Genomic DNA, 23095 nt, shown 5'->3' with positions numbered 1-23095 from the left:
AGTAAGGATGTTTCATCCATTAACATTTTAAACTAATCATATTTAAAGCAGTGATTCTTGTCCAGTTGAAGGCAGCCGCCACAACAGCAGCAACAATAAATCCTTGAGATCACAGAATGCTGAAATGCCACCTTGTGGCCAAAAGATAAGTGTTACTTTTTTTATATATGGCACAATATTTAACTTAAGGACTTGTCTCACAGGGATCTGATCAAGGTTAGCCCGGAGCATTTTTATACAGGATTGAGGAGTGTGTAAAATCCTAAAACCAACGGTTCTGCTGTTGGTCATAGTATCTGAACCAGTATAACCAAACCTGTATTTTCTTGCTACTATTTGTTATGCTTGCCAAAAAGAAATCTCTCAAATCTTTATTAAAAGCTCAGACAAACTATTACTCCGTTTTCTCTTCTGCCACACTTATTGTTCCCTAGACAAAAGAAAATTTTGAGCTTATACATATCTTATTGAAAACCCAAACTTCCTGCCTTGTTTTCAGAAAAAAAGAGGCAAATGAACCCTCGCCCTTCTGTGCATCATTTGGAACCTTTAGAAAAATATTGGAAGAAGAGTTTGACAAAAAGTGACATCTTGGGGGGAATACAACCCTCCAAATCCCTCAGGAATGTTGATTGGTACTTATAGTGAGTATAAAGAAATCACAATGGTTTCCAGGCTTTTCTTTTTTGAGGCAAAAAAAATGTCTCATTACTGGTAGATAATTATCTTAAAATGAATTGATAGAACTTCAGTCTTGCTTTTTTATTTTTTCAGTTTATGAACATAAATACCACCTTACTGTACTTGTTTAAAATATTTTTCTGGTCTAGTGAGCCGTTAATCTCAGGGAGAAATTGCCTTGAGGCATTCTGTTATTTTCCTGCTTGCTGACATGCACTGATTGTTTATCTTTCTTTGATATTCAGCTGCTTATTTTAATAATGCATGATTCCTAAATGAGCTTCACAAGTAGATTGTGAATGTTATGGTCATTTCACAACATTGGTTATTTGAAAACATCTCTTACCACATCTTGCCATTCTCACGAACCACTTCTCCAGATGGTATGGGAGACCCTTTATAATAACATGGGCAACTAGTAGGGGGTACACATTTGCCACTTTCATCCAGGAATGTCCCTTCTTCACAAGTACATCCATCCACAGCAGTAAACTGAATGTTGCAGGTGACATCTGGCTCACTCAGTGATCGACATGTGGGTTGGCATGTCTCAATTTCATATTGGTAAGTCAGGGTTTCAGGACATATTTGGTATTTGGCTAGAGAAAAGAGAAGGGGGGACTTTATTTCAGAGCGTTATATAAGGGTGAATGTAGCTATAAAGCATTTCCTTGGGCAGATCCACTGATACCCAAAAACAACTGCTATAAAGTCATATTGATAGATATTCGGTTTAATGGCTGTAACAATTTCAGTTAAAATAGCTAACAAAAGGGATGGTACTGTCCCGTGCAGATTCCATGTGTATTTTTATTTCACAGTGAGTTATGTTTCTATGTAATCTGGAATATATGCCTTTTTATCTAACATTTCTTACTGAATAGTGTCAAGTTTACAGTTCTTGGTGTAATAAAACAAAGGAGAATAAAATAGTCCATACTTCTTTGTTACTCTACTATTGTATAGGGTTTTGTGGTGGGGGTGATGGGGGAGAGTTGCCACCTAGCATCAAACAAGGTTTTTACAATCAGATCTCCATGATTGTGGGTTTTATTTTTATTGATTTTGTTATTCACAGATTTGAACTTCCTTTCTAAGAATTTCTTGGCCCCCAGCATGATTCAATTATCAGCTTCCACTCCTGACAAAAGGTTGACCATAGAATCATGCTGGAGAGCCTAGAAAGCCCCTCCAACCTTTTTTTGTGGAGAAAATGTGGAGATCTGATTACATATCCTTTCGCCACCACATCTGTACAGGCCAATGTCATGTGGTCAAGTGCTGTGAGAGTGGAAATTTCTGATACCACTGTTGTTAAGAAAACAGATGAGAAACCTGCCTCTAGACACTACATAGTTTTCCCCAAAATGTTGTCTATAATAACTTTCTAAAAATTCCCTTAACCAGTTGTTTTTGACTTGTAAAATACGTTGGTTATTTCAAAAACTTACTGCAGACACTGGTTCTCCAACCGGTCAGCTTCTCCCCTTTGGAAGCACAGGCTCGGACGTAGGAAGACAGAGCAGCACACAAACAGTCCTCACTCTTTTCACAATTACAGGTGTCAAACATACAGTTCTATGAACACAGAGAGCATTTCAGTCGTATCATTTAGTGTGCAGGAAATATGTTTATCATCTGTACAAATATTATAAAATTGAAATTCTACCAGGCAGTATGTGGGATGTGTGGCTCCTTCAAGCCCACATGCTCCCAGCAATATACAGTAAGTGGTAAAGAGACTTTATGGATACCCTGTATAATAAAACAAATAGATAATGGGATCATCATGCCCAGTGTTTCACCACCCACACTATTCTCTTTAGAGGTTTTTTTTTTCATGTCAGGGGCGACTTGAGAAACTGCAAGTCACTTCTGGTGTGAGAAAACTGGCCGTCTGCAAGGATATTGCCCAGAAAACACCCAGATGTTTTGATGTTTTACCATCCTTGTGGGAGGCTTCTCTCATGTCCCTGCATGGGGAGCTGGAGCTGACAGAGGGAGCTCAACCCACTCTCCCCAGATTTGAACTGCTGATCTATTGGTCAGAAAGTCCTGCTGGCACAGGGGTTTGACCCATTGCACCACTGGGAGCTCCTCTCTTAAGAGCAGTGCTTCTCAATCTGTGGGTCCCTAGGTGTTTTAGCCTATAACTCCCAGAAATCCCAGCCAGTTTACCAACTGTTAGGATTTCTGGCAGTTGAAGGCCAAAACATCTGGGGACCCACAGGTTGAGAATCACTGCTGTAGAGTGATAGGAAATAATGACCTAAAGTAGATTATTCAATACCATCTGTTGCTTCTGTTGTTAAATAGTGAGTTAACACTTATATAAATCTCACTAGTTCAGTGGGGTCTACTGCAATTGGAGTATCTATATGATCCATGCTATTGTCAGCAATAAGCATGTATTGCATTACGTGTATTGTTTACTATATATTTTTAGAATTTGGAGTGTGTGTGATGCAAATTATTGGAAACCATCTTGTCCTCATAATGTCTAACTAAGTCCTAATTTTGTTATAAATCAATTAAGTTATTGGAAGTTTGCACACTTTCTGCTTGCTTAGGTATAAACAAGATGTTTTGTGATTTATTGGATACTTTAAAGTATTTACTTTGACAGCTGTGTCAGGGAAATATCAAAACAGATATTTCATGCTTGCATTCAAATGTGAACCTCTTTCTTAAAATTGGCATGCGATGTGGCCAAGCACACAGAATAGGAAGATGTTTATATTTTGTAGTGAGGTGAGAAATATATAGGCTAGAATACACAATATGGAGATTACTAGCAAATATTAATGTCATTTGGATAGCTTGACAAAGGTAAATTAAAACTTGGAAGTCCCACATCCAGTTTGGCAAGCAAGCAAACTCTCATTTAATGATGTCAACAAAGGAATGGACATGTAACATACTGTGTGGTAAACAGCTGGATCAACTAGAGAGTGGCATTTCTGGAATGGCCCATTGCTGTCTGTCAGCAGTCCACACCAGTGTGAAGCATATTTTTCTGTGGGGACAAAATACAATAAGATTGTATTACCTTTTCTTTTTGAGAGGCAATATTCTACGGGTTATATATCAGGGGAAAGCAACAACAAAACACCCCTGAATATTCCTAATGAAACTGCATGAAATTGTCCACAAAGTACATACCATTTTCAATGCTGAGGGTGCATGGATTCTCAAATATGTTCTTGATATCAGGACAATCAGCCTGTGTCTTCCAGGTATTGGCAAAAGCAGCTGAGGTTCCTTCTACAACTCCACTGATAGCTTTGAAGTCATCTGCCTGGGCACTGTTGAAGTTTCCACAAAGACCTGGTGTTTTTAAGATAGAAAAATCCTTCATTATGCGTCAAGCACTTTTCATAGATCATAGAATCAAAGAGCTGGAAGAGACCACAAGGGACATTCAGTCCAGCCCCTGTCATGCATGACTACACAGTCAAAGCACCTCCAGCAGATGGCCATCCAATCTCTGCTTAAAAACTTCAGATGAAGGAGACCCCACCACACTCTGAGGCATCATATTCCACTGCCGATAGCTCTTACCATAAGAAAGTCCTTCCTAATGTTTATGTGGAATCCTTTTTCCTGCAATTTGAATCAATTGTTCCACGTCCTGGTCTCCAGAGAAGCCAAAAATAAGCTTTCCTCCTCTTTAATATGACATTTTTTTCAAATATTGAGAAATGGCTATCATATCTCCTCTCAGCCTTCTTTTCTCCAAATGAAACATACTCAGCTCCCTCAGCTCTTCCGCATAAGGCTTGCTTTTCAAAACTTTGATTATTTTGGTCGCTCTTCTCTGGACATGTTCCAGCTTGTCAATATCCTTCTTGAATTGGGGTGCCCAGAACTGGACATAATATTCTAGTTGAAGTTTGACCAAAGCAGAATAGAATGGGACTATGACTTCCATCGAGATCAAGGGAAGTCATAGTTCACTCTATCCTGCTTTGGTCAGACCTCATCTGAAATACTGTGTCCAGTTCTGGGCACCACAAATGTATCCTCAATGTCTTGTAAACATCACAGTTTCACTTACCACAAGTTTTTTCTTTATGAACAGGGTCCACATGTATGGTCATCTGCGTGAGAGGCGTCATCTGGATAGCAAACTGTATGCCATTATTTGATTTTCCAACGATGAAGAATGTTGAAGGTTTGAACAAGGTGATATTGGCTGTGGAAGGAAAATATAAACCACAGCTTTCAAAGTGGAATAAAATACCTCACTGGATGTCAATGTATGGTATATATGTTGACGGTAGTTGGCATGGGTGCTGGGATGAGGAGAGATGGGTGAACTTGCATACTTAGAATGGATAACTGCTGATCAGCTTGCATTAACATATATGTCCAGATTACAATCCTGTCCAATGTGCTTTTTCATGCCCACATTCTTCCACTTTTAAAACATTTACACATACTTCCTGGGAGGAGGTCAAACTAGGAAACATTACTTAGGGTGCATATCCACTATAGAATTACTACAGTCCAATAGATTAAAATAGATTACAAAGAAATGTGTGCATAGATCATCTCCTTCAACAGTAATGCATTTTAAAAGTCTACTTAACTATACAACTTGATGGACATTTCAGAAATTCCTTGAAGAGAACAGACACTGATACTTATTATATAAGGTAAAAATGTTATATTGTATTGAAGATTGTAAAAGTGGAGTACAATAAAATAATAACTTACATGCTGAGAAGGGCAGCTGAGTGGACATCGTATTCACAAACACAGCCCCATTAGACTTGATAACAATTACCTGGGAGAAGAGAAAGAGCAAAATATGACAGGTTAGGTCTTTTATAATAATAAACATAAAAAGTTTTCATTGTTGGCTTTTGGATTTTAAAAATGGACCCATTAGAAAATGCATAAGAAAATGTGTAAACTACAACTTTTTTATCATCAGTAATTGTTCCAACCCCACCTGTATTCAAAGTTGGCCATGCTGGGTCTTGGTGTAAAGTTTGGTCCAGATCCATTGCTGTTTGGCTTCACAGCACTCTTTGGATGGAAGCAAACTATAACTCCCTAAATTCAAGTTCGGTTCCAACCAAACCCCACCAATATTCCAAGTTGATCATGGATATGAGTGCCAAGTTTGGTCCAGATCCATCATTGTTTGGGTTCATAGTGCTCTCTGGATGTATAACTCCCACCATGGTGGGTCAGTCCTGCTCAAACCCCTCCAGTACTTTCTATTGGTCATGGGGGTTCTGTGTGCCAAATATAGTCAACTTCAAGTGTCAATGAGGATCACAGTGATCTCTGGAAATGAGAGCCAATAGGAAATTGGCCACAAACATTGAAACTGAAAGATGAACTGAGAGCAACACCACTCCAGTATCTAGTGGTGTTCTTCTCATAGCATAAGATTTTAATTTATTTTCATCCTTACACAAAAGTCAGACCCCATACTTACAGTTGCTCCACCATTCAGGACGATGCCTACGCCTTTCATGCACGTTTCAGTGTCTGTCATACCACACTTGCGAATTTCTGCCACAATAGTGAAGTCATCACTGTCACAGATCTGAAAGTGAAGAAACAAAACATCAGCAGCTTGCATTATCTGGATGTTTACACATCCATCATCACATCATTCTTGAGTATTTTAAACAACTTAAAACATTAAAAATTACTTGGGATACAAACAGGAAAAAACAGCACAATTGAACAAATTAAAACCATGTCATATTCAATTTAAATGAACATGTTTTTGTTTTGAAAGATACACAAAATGAAGGAGTGCTTTTTGTTAACTTTTTACTTTAACATTTTAATGGGTTTAATTCTATACGCAGCTTTAATGCCAGTTTCATTTTTTATCTAAATTGGATTTCATTTGTATTCCCTTTTTTTTCTTTTAAACCACTGAATCCCACCTTAGGGGTATAAATAACAATGTAAGAATGTTTTATAGGAAAGAGACCAAGACAGTACTGTGCAAATAGAGAAGAGCATTCTCTAAATGAGCTACACTGAACCCATACCTTTCAAGACATTAAAGGATGGAAAATGGCACCCTGTGCTGTGGCAAGAAGTAATCATTTTAAAAAGGTTTTGTGAATAAAGTATGTCCTCCCAATCAGAAACGAAATAATACATTTTAATCACTTTTAGAATCCAAATACTTTTCAAGGGCAGAGTTATTAAAGCCTAGACTGTTTAAGGCCCCCTGGTGGCACAGCGGGTTAAACTGCCGAGCTGCTGAACTTGCTGATCGAAAGGATGGTAGTTCGAATATGGGGATTGACTTCACAGCACTCTTTGGATGGAAGCAAACTATAACTCCCTAACTGCTCCCACTGTTAGGCCCAGTTTCTGCCAACCTAGCAGTTCGAAACATGCAAATGTGAGCAGATCAATAGGTACTGCCTTGGCAGGAAGGCAGGCCCGTAGCCAGGATTTTGTTTTGGGGGGGGGGGCTGAGTTTGGTTCGGGGGGGGCTGAGTCCGAGTGAAAGAGGGTCTACCCTAGCAAACCTTTTGTATCGTTACCCCAATACCCCCATGCATATGGGATATATTGAGCATGGTGATCAGATCATGATATGAATAAACATAACAGTTTAAATAATGCACCAGTAAGGCCTTCTCACAGACCACCATGAGAATTTCAGGGGGGGGGTGAAGCCCCCCAAGCCCCCCCCCCCCCCCGGCTACATGCCTGCAGGAAGGTAATGGTGCTCCATGCAGTCATGCTGGCCACATTACCTTGTAAGTGTCTATGGACAACACTGGCTCTTTGGGTAAGAAATGGAGATGAGCACCACCCCCCAGAGTCAGACACGACTACACTTAATATCAGGGGAAACCTTCACCTTTACCTTAGACAGTTTTAGCATTGCTCATTCTTTTAATTGGAGTGTGGTATAATTGCCTTCTCTGGAGGTTTTTAAACAGAGGCTGGACGATCATCTGTTGGGAGTGCTTTTATTTTATATTCCTATACAGAAGGGGTTTGTACTGGAGGCCCTTGTGGTCTCTTCCAACTCTAGGAGTCTATTATTCTTTTTTTAACCCTTCAACATCCTTTCACAATAGGTTTTATTACTGGGAAGGGGCATTAAGGTGATTTCCCCCACAGTAGTTCTGTTGAACAGGAAAGGTGGCCTTCCACTAAATTCTTTCCACCAATGTGTGTGTGGCTTTATGTGCATGACTATTGATGAAAGAAGAACTTATTTTCATTGATTTCTGATAAGGAAAAGACTTGTGTGACTTGCCCCAACAATGTGGTGGATGGACATTCAGATACAGCTCTACGTAGTACCTAAGGCAAAGTAGAAACCAGAGTTTCCAGGCACCACTTTATCTCCCTAATGCCAAAACTCCTTACTTTAACCGTCAGATTGTGAAACACGAGAAATTCCTCAGTTACAGTACTTCATCATGAAACAACTGCAACATTAATTGAAATCCATTTAAAAATACATGTTTTATTAGATTCATGCTCAAATTTCCAGTCTGCAAAAATAATTGTGGTTTTCGTGGTTTGAATTCAATCTATATTTCTTCTTGTGCTGTTTTGAATATTGTTTCCAAGCAATTACTGTGCCTCCTAGTAATACATATGAGGAGCCTTTTCATTGTAGAACCTCCCCTGAGAGTTAAAGTCTTAATTACATTTACCTTAGTGAGGACGTAGCTACAGTCACCAAAGAAGGAATAGTGCTTTCCATCAAATGTTGTGATGTGGGAGCCTCCTTGGATGGAGCATGTGCCCGGGCAGGACTGACTGACACAAGCCCATTGGCCTCCAGTACATTGACTGGAGAGAGAGGGGGGGGGGGGGGGAGAGAGAGAGAAATGATCATCAGGTGACATAAACGTACTCATACCGGTATTAAAAAAACTAAAATTACAACAGCAAAACAACAGAGAGGAAACAATCAGGGACAGCTAATCACCTCTCAACAAAAGGCACTAACAAACCACACCAAAAAAAAAAACCTGCCAGGCCATCAAATGCTAATTAAAGTGGACAATTGAAACATTCACACCTAGCTCCAACAGACAAGAGTTCTTTGTCCCACAGACATATAAACCCAATTTTTCTAGTTCCAACAGACCTCACAACCTCTGAGGATGCTTGCCATAGATGCAGGTGAAAGGTCAGGAGAGAATGCCTCTAGAACATGGCCATATAGCCCGAAAAAACCTACAACAACCCAGTGGTTCCAGCCATGACACTTTTATGGATTACACAATGATGTATCTTTATAATTTCCTACCCCAAGGGAAGACTCCATACCACCATCTGTCAAGTCACTTGCACATGTCTCTTAGAAAACAAGCATGTTGCAGGACTAATGAGGCAGGCACACTTAGTTCTTTATCCTATTATTAGACCCACTGAATCAATGGGATTTGGCTATGGACAGTGTGACCTCCATATCTGCATTCTTGGGCTTATTGTGAAAATGTGAAACCACAGAAAATGGTGAATGTATTGAAATGAATGACTTCCAGCAGAAAGATGCAATAGAACAATGCTGGAGGAACTAGAAAATTCCTAGAAAGAACACCTCTGTAGCATTTCTAGTACTCCAATGTGGCTCTGTGTTCAACTTCTGAGAAGCATATCATAGAATCATGCAGGAGGACATAAAAAATGCCTAAGAAGAACATTTTTTTCCAATGTGGGTAAGTGAATACATTAGGTACTGGCTCTGTAGTTATGGGGATTATACTGTGTTGACTCAACAATTGGTTCAACAATTCTGTTCTTGTTGGGTCTAAACACTTGGGAATTGTTCAACTTGTAGTTTTGTGATACAAAATCCAGCACATACATCTCGTTTGCTGTGACGTGTTTTGTGTCAATAATAATAATAACTTGATTTTATATCCCGCCGCCATCTCCTTGAAGGGACTTGGGGCAGCTTACCTGGGGACCAAGGTTGTAAAATAACACAATTAAAACATATAACAATCAGCTAGCTAATAGGATTCATATTTTTCTTAACAAGGGACAATATTATAATGAACATTTGGTAGCAGTGGGCTTTACTGCTACCACATGTTCACTAAAATGTTTCTTAAGAACACTCCTAACATGACTATTGCATGACAAAGGAAGTTAAACAACAGTGAGCATAACTGCCTTCAATCTTTTACTCTAAATTGCATACCATGTTGAATTTTAAGAGAAGTCAGAATTTCTTGGAAGATAGGTTGGAAACTCCTGTAGCATCTGATAGTACAGGCAGTTCCCAAATTACAAACATCCAACTCACAAATGACTCCTAGTAAAGAATGGAGGTGAGACAACAGGAAGTGAGAGAAATCCCTAGGAAAGGAACGTCACTCCTGGAAGAGTTATCATGGGGAAAAGGTACCTCCCTGAAGCTTTCTCACCAATCCTAGCTTCCACGACAAGCCATATTTTACAAAAATCTAATCACAGGGACAGATAGTGAGGTGATGTCTTCTGAACAGTGGCACAGATAGCAAAACAGACACCATAGAGGTGTTAACACTTTCCTATGCCATCCAAAACATACATGCATGTTTTGGATGCATGTTTATATATATATATATATATATATATATATATATAGAGAGAGAGAGAGAGAGAGAGAGAGAGAGAGAGAGAGAGAGAGAGATGCATGCATATATATATAGAGAGAGGGGGGGAGTTACATTTTAAAAATGCGCTTGTTCCGATTTACATACAAATTCTACTTAAGAACAAATCCACAGAACATATCTTGTTTGAAACTTGTGGACTGCTTGTATTTGATAATTAGTGAAATTGCAAAATTACAGTATTTAGCACTAGATTTCTATTTGATAGTTGGCATTAATATTTTTATCATAGCATTTAATGGCAATATAGATAACATGATTAATAAGCTTACAAAGTAGAGGGTTGCACAGTTCACTTGTGGCACTATGACACCTACTTAGATTAATTTCTTAGGACAAGTGCCATTTTGTCATATTCAAACTAAAAAAGTAAAACAACTATTATTTCTGTTCATGCCATGGCATCTTTGATTTTAGCAATTGCACCTAATAATTACCAGCAATTGATATTATCAAATTCTGTATTAAAAGCAAAACAAAATCCTAGCAATTAAATCTGAATGAATCCGTTATCTTACCATGAACTGCACTGGGATGCAAAGGAAGCCCCAGGGGCATAGGTATCCCCATTGTAAGTACAATGACAGTTCTCAAGAGGGATGCAGCCAGAGTTGTTGATGTCATCATACACAGTACCTGAAAGAAGTTATATCCAATATTAAGTTGCTGTCACAGAATCCATTAATTTTATGAAATGCAGAGCAAATGATGCTATTCTTGTAAACATTTTTATTTCTCACTAACACAGGACAACACAGAAACTGGTATTACAGTGGAATAGAAAATGAAAGCAATAGGAATCAAGATTTTTTTATTTAATATTATTTTTCCTTGAAGACCATACAAATTATTATGGCAGATCCATTTAGCTGAATTTTCATTCCTCATGACATTATTTTATAGGGCAAAACCCTATTGGTACCCCCACTGATACAATAAATGATCAGTACATTTAAAGATGATGTGCAAGAAGGCATCCAGTAGTAACTCATTGTACAATATCTTGCCATCCCTATTTTTTTAAATTTCCCTAAGGATGCTTTATTTTAAGTTAATGGCCATTTTTCTTGAGTGTCAGGAAACTGGGTTGTTGTCGGTTTTTTCAGGCTGTATGGCCATGTTCTAAAGGCATTTTCTCCTGACGTTTCACCTGCATCTATGGCAAGCATCCTCAGAGGTAGTTAGGTGAGGTGAAGGACTGTCGTGCCATGTCAGGAAACTGTTGATAACAGGGAGGAATGAAAGAAGAAAAGGAGAGAGGGATGGACCTTAATGTTGACTTACCTGGGGGGCAAAAGCAGCCATCTGTACAGTGATCTTCACAGAGTTGGGATCTTTCAGGATTGGTACAAGTATCAGAACAAGGAGATCCACATTCTTTGTGCTCCATATTGAAAGGGCAGCTCTTGGCTAAAAACGGAAATAAATTATGATACATAGCCTCCATATGCTGATGTGTATTTTGTGTGTGTATTTAGGTGCAACTGGTCTAAACAGAAATATAAACGTTGATGGTTCATCTTCTAGCTGTCTTTAGTTTTTTGTGATATGAAGTATGGAAAGCAAGTTCTGTGAAAGAACTGGGTATGCTTAATTTGGAAAAGAGAAGACTAAGATGAGGTGTGTATTCTTCACATGCCTGAAGGCTGTTGCACAAAAAGAAGTATTTCCAGCCTTAAGACTAAGAGGGCAGGATTGCATCCAGTTGATTTTACAGCCAGATACATGTTGGTTGAGTATTAGCAGAAATATCTGCATGGAAATAGGCATTGGTGGACTTTCACTAGTTAGTGGTTAGAACTCTCTGAAGAGGATTCTCTGGTTTTTAAGGCATTTCCCAGATAAATGAAAAATTCCTTGCAGACATACTCACCACACAGGATTTTATTTCTCCATTCAAGGGGCTGGCCGCCAGCATGAGCACATTGTCTAGAGTATTCAGCAATAGTGTCACAAATACAGGCATTGGTTTCAGACTTCTCACAGTTGCACGAGTCATGTACGCAAGCATCAACATAATCTTCCACGCCCACTAATGCATTGCAGCCCAAGAATGCTTTTCCAGTCAATATGGATTCACAGTCAGCATTCTGGAAACAGGAAATCAATATAAGACATATTTTACAAAACACTAGCAAGTATTTAATTACAACTGTAGATGACTAAGAGTCTTGATAAATTAGATTTTATTTCTTGGAGTTCATTATTTAATTTTTTTCCTTTCATAGAAGGAGCAAAAACAAAGTTGCTTACAAATTTACTGCTGCAGTTGCTTAGAGCTGAAGGGAGAGGATCCTGGCATTGTTCTGTGGGTCCATCCATCTTTTGCAAGTTTCCAAACTGCACAGGATTCAGTTGTATGCCTGCAGTGAATGTTACATAGTGTTATAGGCAACAAAAGCACTGTGACCAAAAGCTAGAAAGTAAAACCTTTGGCCAGGCCTTCTTGAAATTCCCTCGAAATGAATGAAGGACTGTCGTGCCATGTTTCATCGTCTCCATAATGGTCCTTGTCAAGTAAAGAAGATCAACCATGTTACAGGCTGAAAGATGGAACTGTCTGGAGCAGGCTGTTTACACTCCTGCCATTACAGATCCACTGCTCCTCCCATTTGGAACAAATTACAATCCCAGGTTTCTTTTTATTCATGTCACTCCTTTCATAGGGTGCGCTCTTCAAGGGAGCTTATGGGATGCTCTGGCTATGATGTTTTTGGTGCCAAATAAAGACAGATATTTAGATTTCATGACTGTTTTAATATATTTTGTGCCTCTTTTTATTGTGTTATATTGCATTGCATCTTTTACCTTTTTGTCAGGTACTCAGAAAATATTGATAATTGGACAGAACAATATGAAGGAATGAATAAATGAATGAATATAATAAACACTTGAAGTGTTTACTACATTTCAGATAGGAGTCCACTTTTTAAAAGTACATATCATTTTTACATGATTAGTTACAAGAAAACAAGCAAAGAGTAGGCAAAAACTGTAGGCAAAACAAAGACTCTACAGTCTGATATTTGTACGAGATGAAACAGACATATATTGGTCGTTTTAACATACTGCACAGCTGTCAGATCAAGTCTTTCACCTGCATGTTTGCCAAAATAAATATTGTCTTTTTACAGATAATTATCCCATGTTTAAAACAATAAAAACAGAACTGCTTATATATTTTTCTTTATTTACCATTTGAAATCAATTCATTGAATGTTGTAATTCCATTGAAGTCTCCGCAAAGACCGCAAGTTTGATTCATATATTTTTCATCCAGTTCCACCTAAAGCCAGTGAGAAGTAATAGTGAATATCTAATTCACTGAGTATTATGATTAAAAGTTACAAGTGATGTCAAGATTTGCATTAACAAGTTATCTATGGAGATGGATCAAATATTTACAATCAAGTTGACAACTACCCAACTGGTTTGATTTCTAGTGACTGAGAGTCAAATTTATTTTCATTTCATATTTGATTTGAAACTCTTTTCAGATATTGGTGACACAATGGTCAAATGTAATGGTTGTGTCAGAATGTCATACCAAACTACCATAATAAGAACAAACCAAAGTATATCTTAGGCCAGTGCTCATAGTCTGTACCCTGTATGGTGCACCCTCAAGGTGGAGTTCAAAGGTTTATGCTTTTAAATCCAGGAAATCACAGTTCAGTATGTTAGCAAAATTCTTGATTACTGTTAATTGTGTTTCAATAAACCAGCTTCATAACATTAATCAAAAACTGGTTAGTTACTTATACAGGCCATAGTTAATGTAAACCATAGTGTATTGGATGTTACTAATACAACAAGCTACTGTAGATATAAATTAAGACCGAAATTTTGAACTATTCCTTTTAAGTTTGCAATATCTGGATTTGATTCTTACCAGAAGGGCATCCTTTCCATTCCACATAAGATGAACACCTAACTGGGATTTTACTGTCAAATAATCTGAGTTTCTCTCCATCAGGATTCCTGACTTACTGTAAGGCAGATTGACACTGGAGATAAAGTAAAAATGATCAGAAGGCAAAAATGGCAAATATAAAATTATCATTAATAAAGATCTAACTTCAATTTTTCAGGGAAAAAAAAATCCTTCATAGAAATAATAAAAAGATATGATTGTTTCAAAAATGGCTAAACTTACTGTTCTCCATTGACAGTAATAATGTTTGGAGTCAATTCAATGCCTGTTCCATCAAGCTTCATGACTATGTGGTCAATGGTAGCAACATTATCAAACTCAGTACGCCGTATTTGGATGTTGAAGTCTTCATAAGGGGATTTGCAGTGTGATGCAAAAACATAATTACAGAGTCCAGGAAAGTTATAGACATTTCCATCAAAGGTCTTGAAATGGAAGTTGCCCCATGTGCTGCACAATCTTGAATTATGAGGAGGGTTTATAGCTGTGGATTAAAAAAAATCTGTAAAGGTTCTATGCTGATTCATCCACATACCAATGTATTCATCCAAGAGTCACGATTTCAATTGATCCTATCCCCAAAATAGTTTAAACAGCATGGATAGAATATTTCCTCAATTCACTCAGATGTATGACTATAATTCCTCTGTAGAATCTATTACTCTTCTTTTCATCTTTAAGTAATATGCGAAACCAATTACCTTTTCAGTTTCTGTTCTTATTTTCTGGAGTACAACAGCTGAAGACTGGTTGCAATGAATTGAAAGAAAACCAATCCATCATTGTGAAAAGGGTTTGGTTGACAAAGAAATCTAAACTATGGCTAACTTACCCTTGACAGCTAGTGTTGTTTGCATTGGCGGGATGAGGGTCACTTTGCTTTGAGATGCTAAGGTGATAAAAATGAAATAAGTATGATTATACTTATTACAAATATTGCTGCAATCTGAAAACAAAGGCTGAGAGGTATAATGTTAAAGCCTCTTTACTGCTAAATGTTGTTATCTGTCTCTTTTCGCTTTTGCCCCTCCAGACCTTGTGATTCTTTAGTGAAAGTTACCAGTCCCATTCCATTTTGTTTTAGGTCATGATCCATTAACAGACTAAAAACTGGCCCCAGATGACAAGTGATGCAATTCTGAGAGTACATATTACAAAGAAGGAATGTATCTATTTTAAGAATATAAACAGCCCAATCATCAGTAAACCTTTGAGGAATAAGTGTTATTTATTTCAAAATGTCTAGGCAAATAATTTCAACGTTTCCTTTTTAATGAAGTGTTTATTAACAGGGGAAATATTAATGATGCATTATTACTTCCTGCGGGGATAAAATGCCAGTTGTGCAAAAATGCACATAAATAATAATTTAATTTGAAACCATCAAAATTCCAAACATGATACTGACTGTATATCATGCAATCCAATCTCTGCCATCTAAATCCAGCCACACAGAATTTCTATCCCTTTACCTAATTCATAAAAGCCTTGCATAACTTTTATTGTTATACCCCGTTACCATCTCCCCAAAGGGAAGTGGGACAGCTTACATGTGGGACAATTGTCCATAGAAACATAAAAAGAAAGCAATCCATAAAATAAAACTCATTAAAATAGGATCATCATGAAATAAAAACATGTTGAACATGGCAAAATAAAACAGAGTGCATTGGAGCTCCTATCAGACTACATTCAACATAAACAGTAACTAGATTTCTAAGTTGGACCTGGTCAAGCTATATTAGGGCTGGGCAGGGGTAGTGCAAATAGCAAACCGTTGGACCAGGGCAGTGGATGAAGTGCAAAAGAGAGTACTTCTAATGGCTTAAGGACTGGGCATATATGGCTAGGGACTAATTTTTCTCAAAAGCTAGCTAAAACATCCTGTTTTTCAAATCCCTACAAAAGGCAGATAGAGTGGGGGCTTGCCTAATGCCCCTGGGAAGGGCGTTCCAAAGATGAGGTGCCACCACCAAGAAGGCCCTCTGCCTCATCTGGCATATGTTTGTATCTCAAGTTGATAGGGGAAAACTGGTGTCATTTTTTTGAATCAGAAGGTGAAATATACCCCAAAACAGGGCTAATATTTGAGGCGCCAAAATGTGTATTGTCCAGTCACGCTGATAATTCTGATGGAAATTCAGGAATGAAGACATGGTGTGGCATATATTTAATAATTTCCAAATAATTCAAAGGAACCTAAGCATGTTTTGTATTACTTTCTTTGGATCATAATCTGTTCCTATTGGAATATTTTAATTTTGGATTTCCCCTGTCATGTCTAGCAACTCTGTTATTGTTACTTCAGCTAAGGGAATCTAGTTTTGTTTTATCTAATTAGTCGGGGCAGAGTGATAACATTATTGTATGCTTATACTGAATTTTCCCCAGCCCTTTGGGAGGGACGGAAGCTGCATAAAAGCAAGAGGGTGTATTATATTATTCACTATCATGGGTGTATCACTTGTACACCTATACTTACACTGAGCATATTGGTACATCTGTCACATGCAAATATAGTTCTAGATTAGATACCTGTACAGTGTCTGGGTGTTTGCACAGCTCTTAACTGATCAAATTCAATATAATCCCAATGTAAACAGAATTTAATCTGCTATTCACAACCTAAGAAGCTAATACTTAACACCCAATATGTTTCCTTGAGCAACCTTGAGGCTCAACTTTCCTTATGAAACAGAACAGTACAGATTTGGGATTTATATCAGCTATTTCATAAAGTAAATTAAATAGAAACTTAGCACATTTAGTAGAGTTTGGATGCATAGCTGCTGATCATGAAACTGGGGTGAAAAGCAAGGGGAAAAGAGGGGTGTTTATGCTTGGCCAACTGGTGTTGCAATTATATCCAGCAAGCACTGAATGTTGGAAGAGAAATTCTGTCATGACTTTTCCAGTCTAGCTTTAGAATTGACATTGCCCACAGACCATGGGAGAATGAGACTGACCAAAGCTGTTGCTAAAATAACTTTTTGTTTTGTTCTCCATTCTGATGTTAATTGTATCTGGACTACATGAAGGACTTTCCCCTTTCTCTCCAGAGTTGCTTCCCAAACCATGCTTATATCTCAAAGCCTCATGGTGTTACATTGTCACGTAGATGATGGAACAAAATGAATTGCTTTCAAAGAACTAAAAGAAGTAGTAGTAGCAGCAGCAAAAAAGTAGCAATTCTGAGTAAATATTAGGGAAAACTTTCTAATGTTATGATTTATTTGGAAGTGGGACAGCCTCAGAGGATGACACATTGTCAGAAATATTTAAGCAGAGCATAGTCAGCTACCTATCTGTAGTTGCTGCTTTCCTGTATTAGTGGATAATTAGACAAGAAGATCTTTAAGGTCTCTTCAGGTCATCCCCATGGGAAGAAAGACAGGGTATAAATAAAGATTTATTTATTTATTTATTTATTTATTATTCAAACTTATATGCCGCCACTCCCCTAGGGCTTTGAGCGGCTTACAAAACAAACTGGAATCTAACTCAAATTAAAACAACAGATCAAAGGTCAAAAGCCTGTTGAAACAGATATGTCTTACAAGCCCTGCGGAAGGCTGATAAGTCCCGCAAGGCATGAACTTCTGGTGGCAGAGTGTTCCAGAGCGATGGTGCCACTACTGTAAAAGCTCTGCGTCTACTTGCTGTCAGACGCAAGGTTTTAAAACTGGGAACTTCCAATAAATCTTGGTCCTCAGAACGGAGAGATCTCTGGGGTTGGTAGGGGGTGAGGCAGTCCCTTAGGTATATCGGCCCCAGACCATATAAGGCCTTAAAGGTAAGTACCATCACTTTAAAAGTGACCCGGTGCTCAATTGGCAACCAATGCAGCTGCAGTAAGATTGGTGTTATGTGGCATCTCATCGGAGCTCTTGCAAGAAGCCGAGCAGCTGCATTTTGTACCAACTTGAGCTTTCGGATCACCAGTAGAGGAAGGCCAATGTAGAGGGTGTTACAGTAGTCCAGTATTGAGATGACCGTGGCCTGAACCACCATAGCTAGGTCGTCCCTGGACAGATAGGGGGCCAGCCGTCTAGCCTGCCACAGATGAAAAAAGGCGGTTCTGCTAACGGCAGAGATCTGAGCCTCCATCATCAGCAGAGGGTCCAAAAGGACTCCCAGACTCTTTACCAATGATGACGGGCGTAGCACCTCGTCATCCAGGGTAGGCAGCTGGATATTCCCTCTGCCCGGTCGACCCAGCCATAGGATCTCCATCTTTGCTGGGTTTACCCTCAACCAGCTGGCACACAGCCATCCAGTAACAGCCTCAAGGCATTGATGAAAATTATTGGGTACAGAGTCTGGCTGGCCTTCCATCTTCAACATAAGCTGAGTGTCCTCAGTGTACTGGTAACACTCAAGCCCAAAACCTCGAACTAGCTGAGCAAGTGGTCGCATATAGATATTAAATAACAGAGAGGAGAGAATGGCCTCCTGAGGAACCCCACAAGATAGAGGGGACCTCTCAGAGACCAGGCCTCCCCTCTCCACTCGCTGTCCACGGTTGTGAAGAAAGGAGGACAGCCAATTTGATGATGATGATGATGATGATGATGGTGTCTCCTTCTACAATTTCCACTTCTTTCAATTCCAAACTACTGTAGGATGCTTTCTGTAATGGTGTGGTCAGTGAATCTGCACTGGGCCCTACTCCAAACTTTAAAGTTATTTACAAGGTACTTCATCTATTTGGAGGATAGGGTTCATCTCTTAGAGTTTGGATTTATGCCCAGAATGGATTCACCACACTATTGGCATGTAAGGATGAATGAATATTTAGACATGCTCAAAATGGTATGAAAATCTGTTTTTCCAAGTCTTAGGAAAGTCTGACAAAGAGAATCTCTGTAGTTCAGGATGCATTCACACAAAACCTTTTTTTTTTTTAGAGAATCTATGCAGAAAATGTTTCTATCATCACAGAAAATGCTGTATTCTATACAAAAACATAGTATCTGAATTTTGGGCAAAATAAATGTCAAATTGTGAATAGTGTTACAATACTACAATTAACTTTCTTACAATGAGAAGAAAATTGCTAAAATGACCTGTTGCTTTCTCTAGAATGTAACTGACAAAGATTTATATTACCAGTGCTTGTACTGTATCCTCTATAATAAGCCCACCTCAGTATGAAAGAAATTACAGTCATGTTCTCCTGCTTCTGCCTAATTCAGAGACAGATAAAAAGATCAACCTGAACATTTGGCTTTCTTCCCAGATAAACCAGAAGCAATTTGTTCTGATCCTGTCCTACCCTTCTCCACCACCACCTGCCCCATCCCAAATAATATGAAGAAGAAACACCTACAGTCCTGTGTCGGCTGCACAAGTGAAAGGTCATCATAATAATCTTGCTGTTGACTATACTGGTCATCATACTGGGTTTGTTGATCCTCATAATTGCTTTGGTATTCAGTTTGGCCTTGTCCTGTGAAAGAATCATTATTAACTTTATTATGAAATTTATCTGAAACTACTCTTTCAGCTACCAACACCCACCAGACTTTTGTTTATGAATTAATAAAAATGTGCTATCATTCCAACTTACTTAACTAAACAGAACCCAAAGCAGCTAATGAAAGTAACAAAAGAGAAGTTTGAATTACAAAGTTCAAAGCATGAAGCAATTCCCTAAGATGTATCCATCCCTTTTTCCAAAAGTCTCTACTAAAAACAATATTTTCACATATTTTTAAAAAGCAAGAAGAAAGCAGTGGCATCAGCATCCAGGAAAGTTTGCTTGGTAGATAGCAAATACCATTTGATCTTTTGCCATCATGACTACATGCAATTCTCTCTGTTTTAAAAGGGCATCTGAACTGTGGCATTATTGGAAATACAGTGAATATGTGATTTTTCAGAAAGGGTGTTTCCATGTTCTCACTGGTATACCTGGCTCAGTACGCATATTCTACAATCTAGAAAATATATAGATGGTACATGCAGTGGTTTGTGATCTGGGTGTGCATGCCAGACACACATTCAGATACTGCTACTTTTTTCTCTTTGCTACTTTTAATTCTACTGGAGCAGGTTGATCTTTCCATCTAGTACCATTTCATATCACATTTCATATTAATATGTTGGGCAAAGTGGTATTTTTCTTTTCAGTGTCCTCAGTGTCCTACTAGTAAATTTACAGAGTAGTTTCAAGTGTGAGAGAGGAAGAAAATATCACTCAACCTTTAGCCTATTGTAGTGAAAACATCAGAGTCCTAGGATTATTTAAAGACTACCACATCAATCATAACTTAAGGTTTCATGGGCTACAATCCATTTTACATATCAGATAATGAGGGGTATAGTTCATGAAACTGAAGCTCTAATGGATTAGATGGTCTTAAAGGTGTCAAGTCAATGTGATAGTCTGAGTGTTGGAGAAAGATTTTGGAGACAAGGGTTCAATTTTCTACTCAGTCATAGAAACCTAGTGAATGTCTTTGAGCTAATCAAATTTTCTCTACCTTAAAGAAAAGAAATGGCAAATCTCCATATAAAATCACCATAAATGATTTTAAAATCAGCATAAGTGAATCACCATAAGTTGGAGTTGACGTCAAAGTACACAACAAAGTCTTAATGGTACCCTTGGACCCTTTATTTCTGTTATTCATCATTTAGTAGATCCTACCACTGAAAAGTTTCAGCCACTTTAGACTTTTCTTGGAAAGATGCCCCAACTTGCTGTTTCCTTTTTTTTTTTCATGGTTTTGCGATTGGGGGGGGGGGGGGCTGAATAGTATTTGTGATATTACTGCATTATATACTGTTATAAAGATATTATGGTAATTGCCGGGCTCATTTTACATCTAATCTGTCCCTTGATAAGCCTTATGATAGTGTTGGATTTTTCATTGCTGCTGCATCTTGAACTCACATTTTTGCAGAGCTATCAAGCCAGTGGATAGCCGTTTTAACAGGATCTGGGTTGCATTGTTACAATTTTATGAATTCCTGGCAAAAATGCTAGTAAATCAAAAGAAGAAGAAAAAACCCACTTGCATATCTATTTGTCAGAAAAATATTTTCTTTATGTTGTGTTTAAGCCAAGCCATATTAAAACGGAAGCCAGGTTGGTATCATTAGAGGACTTTATGACTTTTTTTGTATATTTATATTTAATGTAAAGCATTTATAAATCATGCTGAAATAGCTGTGTTGAATTTTATGCTGCTTCTCTTGTACAAATATGCAAGAGATGGTATCTCACAGGAGGTTTGGTATGAATGATAGCAGTGTACTGGCTTGCAGGTAAGCTACATAAATTGCTCTGCCATGAAAAGGCTGACCATGATATTTACAGATGGAAGCAGATAATAAACTATGCAGTTTAGGTATTTGCAATTATTCTGAGCAAAAGTGGGGAGGGCGAAAGCATTTACCAAAGAACAATATAAATGCCTGTGATGATGAAAAAAATAATTAGCCATGGGTTTGGCTGTGTTTATCTCTTCAATTTTTAATGCCATCCACTTCTTTAGGTGCCATCAAGCACATTTGGCCCATCTTGAAAATCCAGTATTCAGAGTTGTCTTGAAATCAATCCCTGCTTGGGAGGCTAATTAACAAAAAGGAACATTTTTGCGTATGAGATTTCTGCAGTTGCCCAACCTTAGGGATTGTCTTTAGCTCAAAGTATTGGCTCTGTTTTCCACAACAGTTAAGCTCCATACACCCCAAGGGATGAATCTGTTTTATTCACACACTTTGAAGGCTAACAGAAACCAAGTTGACAAAAGCTTGTTATTTTTGTGCTATTATGCTTATGACCAAAGAACACAAATTCAGCTGAACCCAAGAATCCCTGTTCACTGAAATAAGCATGAGAATTTCTACTGCTTTCAATTTGATGGTTTCACAAGAAATCTACACAGTGCTTTGCTTTTGTTTGCCTTATAATCCAAGGCTGTAACCTTCAACGCTCCTATTTTTCTAAATCTAATTCATATGAATTCCTCAAAAGAGAGAGATGCTGGATGTTTTTTTAAGGATCACTGTCTGTCTAAAACTATATCATACTTCTCTTAGGCACTGTGGCAATAAAAATGAATACACTGAGATACAAATAGCTAACTGGTGATAGGCAAATACAGGGTCAGAGTGGATTTTCAGTCCTGATTAAAGTTAATGAGGCAAAGCAAAGAAAACCACTGCAGTCATTGGGATCTTGGAGAAGTCAGGCATAAACTGTACATAGAAAATGAAGTTCTGTTAATAGACTCCTACCTTTGCTGTGTGTTAAGGCGATCACTAGAATGGGTATCCATAGTGGTATCCTTGCCCCCCTGCCTGTCCCCATCCTGGCTGGAATTCGGCAGCATGTACCGAACGACAGGCTGGTGAGGAGGCACCTGTCTTTGGATGGCTCTTATATAGCAGGAGTGTGGATTTTGGCTTGATTCCCAGATTGTTTCACAAGTTCCCAGATAGGTGGGGCTTCAGAACCTTTAGCAGGTGTACAGGTAAACAGATGATGCTCTTCTACTTGGTTAGGGGCCGGGCAACTGTATTTGCATTTGGGGGAGGAGTAAAAAATTTTGAGCTTTCCCCTATGAAGGAACTAAGAAATTAACAAGCAACCAAGATTTGCATTTCTCTATGACTAATTTTATTCTACTGGTTCTTCATATTCTTTTGATGTAATTCAATGATCTTCTAGAGGTAAGAGTGAAAGGGTGGAGATGGCTGACTTATAATATATTCTTAAAGTGGTTCAGAGTGTGGAATGGCATATTTCATCTTTAAGACCTACCTTTCTTTGTAAAATAAAATTTTTGCATTGTTTGCCTTGCTTGGGGAAGGGAAGACCATAATAACACTGGCCAACACTCATGTT

The 23095-nt window shown here is 38.3% G+C and overlaps 1 protein-coding gene across 1 annotated transcript in view; it reads right to left on the bottom strand.

The window, feature by feature from the left end:
* Nucleotides 1-22558, bottom strand: part of MUC5AC (mucin 5AC, oligomeric mucus/gel-forming) — a 71085-nt gene extending 48527 nt beyond the window's left edge. Inside the window, exons 1-18 of the mRNA XM_067462593.1 lie at nucleotides 22486-22558; nucleotides 19568-19687; nucleotides 15071-15127; nucleotides 14461-14722; nucleotides 14197-14311; nucleotides 13500-13590; nucleotides 12558-12667; nucleotides 12178-12394; nucleotides 11589-11714; nucleotides 10823-10940; nucleotides 8346-8484; nucleotides 6134-6244; nucleotides 5401-5470; nucleotides 4739-4876; nucleotides 3844-4008; nucleotides 3603-3697; nucleotides 2133-2259; nucleotides 1028-1280 (exon numbers count right to left, since the gene is read on the bottom strand). Of these exons, the coding sequence (XP_067318694.1) occupies nucleotides 1028-1280; nucleotides 2133-2259; nucleotides 3603-3697; nucleotides 3844-4008; nucleotides 4739-4876; nucleotides 5401-5470; nucleotides 6134-6244; nucleotides 8346-8484; nucleotides 10823-10940; nucleotides 11589-11714; nucleotides 12178-12394; nucleotides 12558-12667; nucleotides 13500-13590; nucleotides 14197-14311; nucleotides 14461-14722; nucleotides 15071-15127; nucleotides 19568-19687; nucleotides 22486-22558 (2387 nt within the window). The remainder of the gene's footprint in view (nucleotides 1-1027; nucleotides 1281-2132; nucleotides 2260-3602; nucleotides 3698-3843; nucleotides 4009-4738; nucleotides 4877-5400; nucleotides 5471-6133; nucleotides 6245-8345; nucleotides 8485-10822; nucleotides 10941-11588; nucleotides 11715-12177; nucleotides 12395-12557; nucleotides 12668-13499; nucleotides 13591-14196; nucleotides 14312-14460; nucleotides 14723-15070; nucleotides 15128-19567; nucleotides 19688-22485) is intronic.
* Between the last annotated feature and the right edge of the window lie 537 nt (nucleotides 22559-23095).

This window comes from Anolis sagrei, chromosome 1 (genome assembly GCF_037176765.1).
Source record: "Anolis sagrei isolate rAnoSag1 chromosome 1, rAnoSag1.mat, whole genome shotgun sequence".
Classification (NCBI taxonomy): domain Eukaryota; kingdom Metazoa; phylum Chordata; class Lepidosauria; order Squamata; family Dactyloidae; genus Anolis; species Anolis sagrei.
Note: the sequence above shows the minus strand (reverse complement) of the source record. Positions and strands in the feature narration are given on the sequence as shown.